Source organism: Aulostomus chinensis, chromosome 10 (assembly GCF_037954235.1).
Source record: "Aulostomus chinensis isolate RoL2024-O1b breed Wild chromosome 10, RoL_Achi_v1.0, whole genome shotgun sequence".
NCBI lineage: Eukaryota > Metazoa > Chordata > Actinopteri > Syngnathiformes > Aulostomidae > Aulostomus > Aulostomus chinensis.
Window position 1 is genome coordinate 16,015,403 of NC_141329.1, and position 13,501 is coordinate 16,028,903.

Sequence of the window (13,501 nt, forward strand, 5' to 3'; positions counted from 1 at the left end):
GAAGTAAGAATTGACTTCCTTGCCGGCATCATGGAGGCTAAGCAGATTTGACTTAAACTAAAGCATCATTATATTTTTGACATCAACATTACAACATAATACCCTATATCAATAAATGATGACATTTGAATGAAAAAAATATATTGGTGCCATTGTGGTCATGACAGTTATTAATTAAACCACATAGAATAACACAGATAGCCAGCTATCTACCAACAGGTGAAGCCAGCAAAAAGTAATGTGTGAGGGGAGCCTAATAACAATTAAACATTTCAAACCAATATGTATATGATGTTGTATACTGGGAGCAGACAAAAAATGATTCTAAATATTTCATGCCAACTATATATTTGTGTAAAATTATTGCTACCAAAACCACAAGTGTGACAGACATCACAAAGTCAACACAATATGACATCCTAACATTGAAAAATGTTGATACTTTGTTGGTTTTAAGTCAGATTCATCTATTTTTTTAAACTACAATGCATCATTTTTATTGTATTTTTCAAATTCAATTTATCTAGTATTTATCTATCTTTTCAAATTTTATTTATCAAGTGTTAGGTGTGAGAACAACATAATATCTGCATAAAAATGTAATGCACTTTTGATGAAATTGGGTAAGATTATAGAATGTAGGTTGAAGAACAATATAATAGATTTGCAATCCAGATTTGATGACGTCATACTTCTTTGGTGAAGGTATGGACTCTCTGAATGCCCTCTAGTTGACTATATTTCAATACATGGAAGCCCCTTACTTAACACAGCAGCCTGTAAAAACTGTTAAAAGCTAACTAAAACTAAACTCCTGGTTTGTGCTTTAAAATTACTGTAGCAAAACTCTTACTGTACTCTTTTGTTGTGATTTGGCGCTATATAAATAAAATTGACTTGACTTGATTTACTGTATCAGTATAGACAAGGAAAATTGATCAACCCAAAACCTACTGTAGCTCTTTAATTAGCTATTTCATAATAAACTGATATCGGTAAACTGTATCAGTCTATCCCAGTTTCCACCCTCATTCCTTGATAGTGAAAATTTCCCAGACATGTTAAAGGAAGGAGGGATTAAGGGAGGAGAAAGGAAGAAGAATGAGGACCAAAGGGAGGGAGGGGAGCTGCAGTGGTTCTGCACCAGGAAACAAAACTGCTCTACTCTCCCAGTTACACAAAGTATCATTATTAAAACATTGTCTTCCCCAGGAGGTGGAAAGAGAGGAAAACAAGTCAAATTGAGGGGAGGGGAAAAGAGAGATGGACAGCATGGAAATCTATAAAGGGTCTGAGATAAAGGAGGCGAAAAACAGGGAGGAGTGGGGATCCCCCACTGGACAGAGTAAAAACAAATTAAAAGAGCCCTTAGAAAACACAGATGCTGCAAGGAAAATAAACTTCAGAAGATTTACTGTTTTGCAAAGGAATCAGAAGACTGGTGGAAAAGCCATCAGGTGCCCCCCATCCCACCCTGATCCCTGTTCTCTTTTTCTCAGGTAACTTTGTAGCAGAGGAATCTATTTCCTTGGCTTTCTCCTCTTTTACTCTTTGTAGAATAATATTGCACGTCTGCTTTTTTCACTATAAGTAAAAAGTCGAGGTCAGGCCGGCCTGTGTGAAAATGGCTTCCTGCCCAGTCCCCTGCTCCCAAACCACAGGCTAACAGGTTTTATTCACAGCCCTATTTGGGAACATGTTTTACAAAGTTTGGTGCTTAAGTAGCTGTATCTCATGTCAGAGAGGAGGAAACAAAATATTGTGAACAGAAAAAAGAAAAAAGAACTTTTTCTCAAATTGTGTCTATCTAAAAACTAAAAAAGGAAGGCCTGGCTATTTGCACAAAGCACACTTCTTCTGAAGACAAAGGGCAGCAGCCGGAAGGCAAATATATAGAGCAAAACAGAAGCAGCACATGTCTACATGGGGAAAAACAAACAAACATGATCACAAGAAAACAATCATGTTAAAGGAACACACACAAACATGAATACACACAACAACACTTAGAAACAAGAGTGTGAAATCAGATCTACAGGTTTAGAGCATGTCAGTATTTACAAGTCTTCATCAGACAGGAATGAGTTGGACTGGGAGGGGGTCAGACAGCTTCGCTGGATCAGATGACAGCACCCACATTCTAACCATATGTGTTTGTGTGCATGATGGGGTACTTCAACACTGATGCACAAACACACCATACACACTTGCAGTGAAAATTAGATGGAGCAGGAGGTAGAGAGAGCTGGAGAAATACATGATGCATCAATTTTTTTTCTCACTGAACATGACTGGTAGATATGGAGGGACAGATACAGACATACAGGTTAGTAACGGCTCCTGTGGAGGATCCTCACATTGAAGAAAGAGAGAGAAGAAAAAAGGAAATACCTAAATTTTTCTTTCAGGATACAAGTGGCAAAAAGGGTGGTAAAAGAGCGACGGGAGGTATCTATTTTATTGCTTGTATGTTGAGCTAAATTTACTCAGAAATGCATTTATAGTTCTTTCTTCTACTTTACAAAACTGTTTAACAAACGTAGATTTTGGGACTCCAAATTTCATTGGATAAAAGAAAATCTGAAAATCTCATATCAAAAAATATCACAGTATTATTCTGACAAGAATGTGAGCAATATAATTTGAGATATCTAAAAGGTGTAAAAAAAACATGAAATATTATAATGAAAAAAATGTTGGTTTCAATTGTTCATAATTGAGGTGGTCCTTCACTGTGAAATAAAGAAGGAAATAGAAAAAAATATTCTTGAAGCATTTGATGAGTGCAACATTTAAATTCAACTGGTGCAGGATGAACAGATCGAAAAAGGAGAAAAGATGAAAATAATGCACACTATCATAGGTGCCCACAATTATTTTTTTTCTTTCAAGGTTTTGACCACAAACAGGTCTTCGTATGTTAATATATTAATCAAGTAGAGAAATTAATTTCCTCATATTTTTCAACTATACAAGACATCCTTAAAAAGGCACTTTCAATGTTATTCTTAATTAACAAATGATGTATCACCTACAACCACAGGCAATTTTGGTATCAAAAAAAAAAATCTCATTCATAATATCAGTAGTGTGCTGCAAGCTAAATGAATGGAGGCCTCCTGCCCTCCTCGATCAGAGCGGAAATTAGCTGCATCCGTAGCTCTGACTGGGTTTAAATGCTTTTCCTTTCTGAACCCAACAGTCTGAAGCAGAGGAAACAATAAGAAGAACAGAGGAGATAATAAAATGTATTTTTCCCCACTGCCACAGCTGCCATGCAATGTCTTCATAGCAACAGGATGAAAATCATGAGGTCCAGTTCAACTGCTCAACAGATCTGTCATGATATTGAACTGGTACTGTTAATGGAAGTAAAGTTAAATTTTTCACAAACAACTCATCTTCTAATGCTTATTGTTATACAACATACACAACATCACAAACTTAACTCTATATGTATGTATGTGTGTATATATATATATATATATATTTCTCCATTTATAAATGACCCTGATTTAATGGTGATTGACTGACATTCCAGTTATTTCAATAGCTGGTAACAACCACAGGGACGCATTGATCCCAATTTAGCAGGCAGAGTTTTGACAGCATCCAGGTCTAAATAAATGTCCTGTCAAAAATGCTTAGATGTGATGAGACTACGATTTAAGAGTAAAGGAGGACAGTTTCTTTTAAGGATCGCAGAGATTGAAAAAAATCTATATGAGTGGTTTTTTTTTCCTTGTCAAGCGAATCAAAAATCAGTTTGTTGAGTATAATGGTTATGACAACATTTGATTAATGTAATATTGATGTCAAGGAGAAGGGTACGCTGCATACATTATCTTAGAGTGAATGAGCGCATTTCTCACAGCACACACACACACACACACACACACACACACACACACACACACACACACACACACACACACACACAAACACATGCTCGATCTATGTTTAATAGGTTATTTACTTAACAGATATAGGTCCCAACACCTCTAAGGAACTTAAGTTCCGAAACATAAAAATGAAATAGGAATGAGTGAAAACCAATTAAAACTATGTATTGAAGATTGTGCAGCAGAATAAATGTGGGATATAAAGCATGCTGATTCATTCACAGTGGACAGCTTCAGCTTTTCAAACCACGCACTTCTCACATAGAGGAGAAATATGTGTGTAATAGCAGGCCAGCTTTATTTCTTTATCTCTACCTTACAATTTTGCAAATCAAATAATGAGGAGTGCAGGGGGGCATCCGGTGATAAGAAGGTTTAGTGGTTGTGGAGATTGAGTTATTAGGGTTCATATAAAAAGGACAGAGGTCTCTGGTGGAGCCCAAACGCCGGCCAAGATACATATTTCTTGCAGTGTGTATTTTTGGTTGATTTAAATGCTCTTCAAGTACAGGGGATGGCTAATTTTTAGGGTAGAAAGCTTGTTGCATTGCAATGTGGTTTTGCGCTGATCTCTGGTTTTATTGACTCGAGCTGTGTTGGGCTCTGGCTCTTATGACGACCACAGGGTGAAGCCTGCTGACAGAGGTAGCCTGCAACAAATACAAGCCGCTAACACTAGCTTACCTTCGATGACACACAACTGTTAAATCAAATGTACTGAGTAACATATAAAATGTAATCCGCTTGACTATATGGCAGGTTAAGGGAAAACATGCTTTTAAAAGATCATCTGTTCCTTTAGAGATCTACATTCCATGTTCCATTTCCTACTGACCAGTAATTTGTGGGTTAAATGATCAACACACATACACTGCGATTTTAATATGATACATACTTTGCATGAACTGTGAGTGACTGGTGCTTGGACCAAAAAAAAATAAAAAATAAAATTAACACCTTTTCAAAAGTGCTCAGTTTTCATCCTAAAACAAAACAAAGTCCAAATGAAGGATGCAAATTATTATAGCAGGAAGAGGCGACCATTCATAAAAGCCAAAGAAATTACACAACTCTTTCTTTGTTTAGATTTGTATCAAGGAAAACACCTCACAGCACAACTCAAGCTTTTCAAGTCTCTTCCTCTCAGTCTATATACAGTATATTTAGTATGCCCGGCCTCCTCTGCTCCGCCCTCTGCAAACTGCAAGTAATCCCTGACAACACAGCACCACTCCGAGGACAACTCTGGTACTAAAACCCAGGGAACACACACACTCTAAGGCTATTATGTTGAATTTTTATCTAAAGGGCCCCTATGAGCTAATATACTGTTTTTTTTTTCTTTTTGTCCTTCTCATTATCCATGAGAACCTGTAATGCAGGGAGACAAGAATGAGAGGAACAACTGTTTACATGACGTATTTCTATGGATGCAAAGTGATTAGTGTTGTTGCAGATTGTTCTTCAACACTAATTTGCAGATTCCCAAAAAGACACAAAACAAATATGCAAGAGCAATGGAAAAAAGTACAATGGTGTTGACTAATAAACCCTGTACATCCCTAATCTGAACTGCTTTATGGCAATATATGACTGATGTTTGTTTTTTGTTTTTTTATGTGATAATATGTATTACCTGCTTAGGCATTCAATTTGTAGGCACAGAGAGATATTCAGATTTGGTTATTTACAAGTTCTGCATTTCTATTAAATCAAGCCAGTGAAAAGATCCATTTACTGGCTAAAACAGTTTTAACACACATTTACAAATGTATTGACCAATAAGGGAAAAAAATGCTGTTGGGAAAAATATAAAATACAGTTTAATAAAAGGCTTTTGTCTCAGATGTCCACTCAAATAGTGTTTTGTTCATGTGTCTTACACCTACAACAAATGGGGAGCCCATTGCTGCCACAAAGGCAACAAAAATGGGATGTTGTCATCAAGATACTGCAAGAAAAGAGAAAAGCAAAAAAAAAAAAGAAGCTTTTAAAGGTAATGTTTTATAAATATTGGTTAGCTCAGTGTCATGCCAAAAAGCCCATCCTGTTAACTGATATCTGGCTGTTTACAACTTTTTAACAATGACTTCCTCACATGCTCTGTTAGATCCATTGACTATATGTGATTGAACAGGGGGAAACTTTCAATGTCTTTGACTATACTTTGCAACTGTTTAACTTACAGAAACCACCGTCAAATACAGGGTCACACTGGGGCCATGTACATACATGTCACACACCACCAGTTATGAGGTAATGTTTCCTTGGCAGCGACCTCTGAAGAACATTGGTGTTTTTCACCACAAGATGACTGACGAAGGGGGAGCAGCGGGGGAAGAGGGAGGCAAGATAAAACAAAATTCCAAACCCAAATAAGCAAGACGTCAGCCTCTAATAGCAGAAAGGAAGTGTCCCTTTATCAACAAGTGAATTAACAGTTTCCCGTCACACCTTGTCTTTGACCCTATCTTTCTCTGTCTGAACCACTGTCAGGACAGGCCTCATGATCAGACCACCAGGATTACTGCTAAATGAGAAAACATCACTTTTCTACAGCTTGTGTGGACATGTTACAAATAAGAAGCGTATGGCCAGTCAAAGTCACCAGAACAGTTTGCCATTAGAATTGAAATGGATCTTCCAGTGTTTTATACTGGAGTAGAGATCACAAAATCGCCCGCTAATCAGAGGATGAAGCCCTACCAGTACTAGAGAGCAAAGTACAGTCTTCAACATAGAACTAAAAACCCAGATCAAATGGAAGGTTTTTTTTAGATTATTATGATCATGATGTTTTTGGAGCACACAAAACCTGAGCGTACTGAGTGCTGCTGTACTATCCTGTACTGTGGTTGAAACGCTACAGTGGCTGCCATATGCCTGGTATAGCCTCAATAACCTCTGTCCTGTGCACAGAAATTGCACATACTAATCTAGCCTTGTATACGCTGGGCCGCAGACAGACCACGTTTTACAATGTGGGAAAGTCACATTACGGGCAATCACCTAAAAATTGACAATACATTGATCACACAGAGGAAAAGTTTTGGGGAAAATGAGGGGGCAGAAATGTGGTATGTATGTTAATAGCCATTCCAGATTTTAACTGTGACAAGAAGACGGCCAATTGCAGCCTCTATTTTTAGGCATGCTGGCAGCCTCAGCTGCATGGCAGCTTTGAAAAGGATGTGTACTTTTTTACAGTTCCTTCCCTAAAATCAACGCTGTCCTCACCGACGACAATCACAGTGCAGCTGTTGTGGCTAGGTGGCCCAGCCCTGGCTTGCCTCACCCTTCTGTTTTCTGCCAGCCTCAGAAAGCCTCCTAAACTGCCCAGAATTCACACCCCGCTCACAAAAACAGGCGGAAAGAGGTCACAAAAGCAAATGTGACTCAATGTGTTTGTATCCACTGAAATTTGCTCAAATTAGGGAGTTTTTATCAACGCTGGTGGCAGCGGAGGTGGTAGATTTCTAAATTTACATGTGGCAGGATGCCTTGCAGCCAGTTCATCTTCTAAATAATAGACACAGAGGGACCTACGTGACCTTGCTCCACAAAGAACTCACCATTGAACTGATAATGACCTATTGCATTATGTACTTTTTGGTACGCTAAGTATACGCTTGCCCTTGAGGATAAGAATCATCTTGTTTTGGTGCAAGAGCTTGTCTGACAGGTTTCATTTATCATTGACCTAATGCACAACACCCAAAGAATCCCTAGAAAACACACTGTGCAGTATACAGAACTGCACGGAGACCAAAACCACCACACTGCAATCAGAATAAACCAAGGCAGCAATATTTCCCAAAGTCTAACACATTTTTGCTAAGACATCAAGATAGTATACAATACAGAATATACAATATAGCTTTATTTTTCCATATTCATTTACATCTAGTTATTGGATAAGTCATTTTGGCTTATTTAGCATCAAATACATTGTTTCAATTCAGATATTAAATGAATTGTGGTATGGCTTTGTAAACACAATCAAGTGTCCCAGTTTTGACATTGGACTTCAAGTGAAAAAGATGTAACTTGATACTAAAAACATCTGAAACTAGTTGAGACTTGTTTTTAGAACGCAGAGCTTGAATTTGTGAGTTTCAAATTTCAAAAGTGAAATCGTGTTCTATTTTAATGTTACTAAACCTTGTGTGTCATTTTGCTGAACCCACTGCAAGATTTTATTTATTTATTTATTTATTTCTGCAAATGTCTATAGTTTTCAGAGAATCTTTACTTTGTGTACGGTACAGGGGGATTACTCGTAGGGTGCCTTACTGAGCCAATTGATGAACATATCAGATGCTCATGGAAAATATCGATGCTACAATGTAAATGAGATCGTAACATTGGAAGTTAAAGTGACCGTCTTGTAGTTTACACAGTAAAAGGCTGTCAGACTGTCCTGAGACAGTGAGCAACTTTCAGTCTGACACAGATTAACACCTTTATAAAAGCTGTGTCAGCTCCAATATCAATTTCTTGTGGACTATAATATATAATGAAAAATATCAGATACAACCCTCCATTACTCCTTTGTCATCTCTGACTGTGACCTCTTATGTACTTTGGCTAGAGCTTTCCTTGAAGATGTATTAGTACTGATGAATCTGTCTCATTCAATCTCACACACACACACACACACACACACACACACACACACACACACACACACACACACACACACACACACACACACACACACGGATATCAAGAATACAGCAAGACTGTGAAGGCTAATTGTTGACAGGTGGCCCCAATATTCTCCTTTGAAACCAAAGTTTGATTTACGACTGTGGTCCCTGAGACCCCGGCTTTCAGTGCAGCTACCATACACTTATCTTTCCCTCTTTGTCACTGCCCTTCTTCACCCCCCACCCCTTTCTACCAATCCTTCACTTTTTCCCAATTGCACCTCTTTACTTTGCTCACTAACTTTCACCTACTAGCCCACTAGATCTTTCTGTCCATCTCGATCTCTCATCACAATGGAGTGGTGGCTCAGACATCCATTTCATATTTGATGGCAGATTTTCACATTTTTAATGTGGAAGAATAAGCATGCAAGGGTTTTTTGTTTTTTTTTGTACATGTTATAGAGGGTGTGGCACAAGGAAGACAGGGAGGAGAAATGCAGTCATGGCACTGTATTTTGAGGGAGAGAGATTGTGTGTGTGTGTGTGTGTGTGTGTGTGTGTGTGTGTGTGTGTGTGTGTGTGTGTGTGTGTGTGTTGGTGTGAATGTGCACACTATTGGTTTTGGGGCAGGCGGATAACTATCTGTGTTGACTAGTAGCTTAGAAGAACCAATACATTATGGTCATAACGTTCCACTAGGAGGAGGAATAAGAGTTACGATTTTTATCATGGAATATGTCATTTTTATTCCTGTGTTTGAACATAGAATAGTGGAAAATTGTAAATCGGAGCTGGAAAGGAAAGGTGAATATTTGTGAAGATTTTCTTTGAATTATTTAATTTAAATAGCCAAGAAATAAACTCAAATTCATCACATTACTGCAGAAATCCTATATATTTCATATTATTTTCAGGAATCCAGCTCATTGATTTGCAAAAGTACCCACAGTAGCCAATTAAAACAAAACATAGCAAGGGACAACTAATTTGCAATAGTGTAACAAAATCGAGACATAGGTTTGCTTGCATTTTACTGAATTAAAAACCAGTTTTGAAGCGCTTAACAATATCATTTCTAAGTAAACCCCATAATGTTGAAAGGCAGACCCTTATCAAGTCTGGCTTTAAACATTTGCAAGTTATTAAATCTTGACATTAATACATAGAAAAAAAAAAGTCTTTCAAGTCTTTCCCACTCAAACACCAGCTGAGAAGTTTGACTTAACCTGGTGTTATGTTGCATCACCTCACCTTTTCTGCGGGTTGGCTCCTCTCTTTCAGATCCTCCATGTAACACATGGACAGTCAATTTTGACTGTAACACATTAAAATTCATCCAGACTTAAATGACATGGACATGGAAATCAATCCAAATAGTAACAAAAAACAGATTTTGATTGAGGGCTGGGTGGGTTTTATGCTTCGTATGAAGCAAGTATATATGGGTATAAGCAAGCAAAGTATATTTAAATGATTTTTTTCTATGGAATTAATGCATAACTTATCCTATATTTTTCAACTGAGGAGCATTCGATGATTCAACCATGCCATTAATAGCTTTTCTATCCTCATGCGTTGAAGTGTTTTGACTAAGTATGAATCATCTAGATTAAAAAAACAGTTTGTTGTTACCTTATACTGTGTAAAAGGATTAATTTGTCAAGTTCCTGGTTGATCTCTTCTGCGAAGTGTTTAGTTCTCGACCTCACCCTGAAAAGAGTACAGCTATCAAAGCTAAGGAATATTCCTGGAAACTAGAGGCTAATGAGAACTGTGATATTTTACACTGAGCAACACCTCTGGGGTCAAGCAGTGCAGCTGACAAAAAGTGTGTTTATCAGTGTGTACCTATGTCAGCTAGGGTTGGCACAGACAGCCAGAGCAGCCTGCAATGGTGTTTGACAAACAAGGGAGACAAGGTTGTGGCAGACAGATCAGAGACCCTGGAAAAAGACTACTGAGATGGCCAATTACTGGAAAACACACACACACACACACACACACACACACACACACACACACACACACACACACACTTGGAAAGACCTTTAGCAATCTATTGCTTGTGGCAACTTCAAATGCCTCATGATGATGGATGTTGACCTGTTCTTGGGGCACCCCATCTATTGCGCATAAATACTGAAGTATGCTTTAGCCCCTACACAAGATAGTTGTGTACTTTACATAGATAGGAAAGTAAAAAAAAATATGCAAGTTGTTTTTTTTTTAAATGTGAGTGTGAGGCATTTGGCTGCAGCTTATCCCAGCATGTACTGGGCTACAGGTAAGCATGAATCACAGAGCTGTCACATACATGAACTAGCAAGGGTACATACATACTTCAAATTGCAATCTATATAGCAGTCATGGGATCGTCCATTGTTCCAAATTTAACGCAAGACGGTATCAACTCTAAAAGAGCTTTCTTGTCTTTTTAAGCTTTCATTTAACAGCATTGTTTCTAGGTGGTTTAAATGCTCACAAGGTGACAACAAACACTATTCAAAGCATAGGTTATGAAGTAGGAGTCTCTACCCAATTTTGATGCATGCCTGACAGCACGAACTGAGAAACTGTGAAAATGCATCATCTAGTGTATCCATGTCTCGTCCTCCATGTCTGCCAATGTTACATGTTATGTTACAGTCTTTTTTTTGGAAAAAATAATTGTGGTACCTATCAAGGCATAATCAAACTAAAAATGCCATTTATTGTCTATGCCATGTCAGCATTGAAGTAATGCTATCATAGCTCAGAAGGTCACCTCGCAAATTATAAAGTCTGCTAAACTGCTAAAGTTGTTTGGTTATTTTTGCACCAAGGAGGATGATTTCTGACCTAATTTGCAGAGACTGTGAGGAGCTACTGGTCGCAGGAGATTACCTTGGTGGGAAGAGGAGAAGTGAGAAGTCAGGGAGTCAGAAGGAAGGGGAGAGCAATCATTGCTGCATTATCGTGGGCAGACTAGGAGCGATGAGTAGAGCCTGATAAACACCATTTTCATTAAGTGGGTTTATGTTAGCAACATACCTCACTATCTAACTAACTTGTAGCTTGCATTGGCAGCTCCTTCCACATGGCTGGAATTCTTCCTTTTGAAAGCTGCAGCATACCAGAGCTAGAGTAAGTAGTTATTGGCATCTAGTGGCAGAAGCTGTTTTACAATATAGTGTGGGCCATACCAGAGTGTTTAGCAGTCTGTATCTCTGCAATGCCATAAATGAGCATGTCACTGAAACGGTTACTTCTTGACACTCTTAAAGGGATAGTTCTTTCTTTTTATTTGTAAGATTAAAATTTGTTCTAGCTTTTACAAATTTCACCTATAAATGATCTATTTTTTTTTAACTGTGAGAGATGTTTGATCCGTTTCTCCATTTAACATCTTTGTAAATTACATTATCAGTGGACCTCTGGAAATAAAATACCTGAATACAGACATACATACAGACTCATTCAAATCATGAAAGCATTTTTCTCCATAACATTTAAATTAACCTTCATCAATTACATTACTTAAATAAAAGGTCTGGCAAATTATCTGACTCAGCGTAAAATTACAACTGACTAATGTATCCTGACGTTCCCCGTTCCAACACCTTTTTTACTTTTACTTTTTTACTTTTTAGATTTACTCCAAACTTCTCCTCTGACGGGCCACAAAAATCCAGGACTCCCCTTCCCACCCAGGACACTCTCTCTTCTCCAGCCTACCCTCTGGTAGACACAGAGTCATGAGAACCCGCACCAACCGGCTTAAGAACAGCTTCTTCCCCGTGGCTGTGAAAAGACTGCTGCAGGGCTCATGACCCCCCCCCCCCTTCCCAAAACACACACACACACACACACACACACACACACACACACACACACACACACACACACACACACACAAATACACTACGGACAGGTAGCTATTTATTTATATATAATATTTATATGTGATATTTATATATACATAAATATAACATTTTAACTGCACTTTACTTAGGATACTTTGTTTGTACTACTATTTTACTACTTTTCCTCTTCTTTTTAAACACATTTAATAAATGCGCCATGTAGCTGCTTAAAAAAAGAGAGGTGATGCCAAATGAAATTTCGTTGTATTCCTGTACGATGACAGTAAAGCCCTCTTCTTCTTCTGACGTGGCTATTCTTGAAACCAGGATCAGTAGCGGCTACACGGGTCTATTAATCTCCATGCTCTCTACTTCCACACTCCCTGATTGTTTTCACAATTCAAACTGTCAGTTTTCAGCCCAAACATACACTATGTCAACAGATGCAATATCAGGACATTTAGCTCAAAACAGTTGCAACACAGGTTGGTATGAGCCAAGCTCCTCACCATGCAGCGGTGAACCAGATGGGCTACTGGAAAGACCAGGTATGGGGCTACAGCGGCCTCCTCCACCCAGGATACAGCCACCGCCTCCTATGCCTCCTACCCCTGCTCCTCCTCCCAAAACTGCTGCCCTGTTGAGCTCCTGTTCAATCTCCTCCAGGCCAGCACTCTTTTGGAAACGAGACATCCGGTTGACGACCCTTGGGGACATGTGTGTGCGAGCACATGGTGCACCTCCGTAAGAGTTGATGGGAAATACATGGGTGGTGCCACGAAGGGTGCTGATGGCTACCCAGCGACTGTCCTGGCTGAAACAAATGTCCTGGACCTGGACAGAGACAGGAAAGGCACAAAGGGAAAAAGAAAAAATGGGAGCAGGAGTATAAGATTAACTTTATTTCACTTAATTTCCTTTCAAAAGATCTATAACATTTATTTCATGATATTCATCAATACATTAATATGTCTGTGAAGCTGCAGATCAATGATTGGCTCTAATGTTATTCATTAGGCTTCTCTTTGTCAGAGCATAATAATAACAATGATGACAATAATACAATAGGCTGACTTCCCATGTTATCATGGCATTTAATGCACAA

At 38.4% G+C, this 13,501-nt stretch overlaps 1 protein-coding gene across 5 annotated transcripts in view; it reads right to left on the minus strand.

The window, feature by feature from the left end:
- Positions 1-13,501, minus strand: part of bcas3 (BCAS3 microtubule associated cell migration factor) — a 408,395-nt gene that overhangs the window by 309,708 nt on the left and 85,186 nt on the right. For all 5 annotated transcript variants that reach the window (XM_086216159.1, XM_086216158.1, XM_086216161.1 and 2 more), the window contains exon 15: positions 12,906-13,230. In XM_086216159.1, coding sequence (XP_086072285.1) covers positions 12,906-13,230 — 325 coding nt within the window. The remainder of the gene's footprint in view (positions 1-12,905; positions 13,231-13,501) is intronic.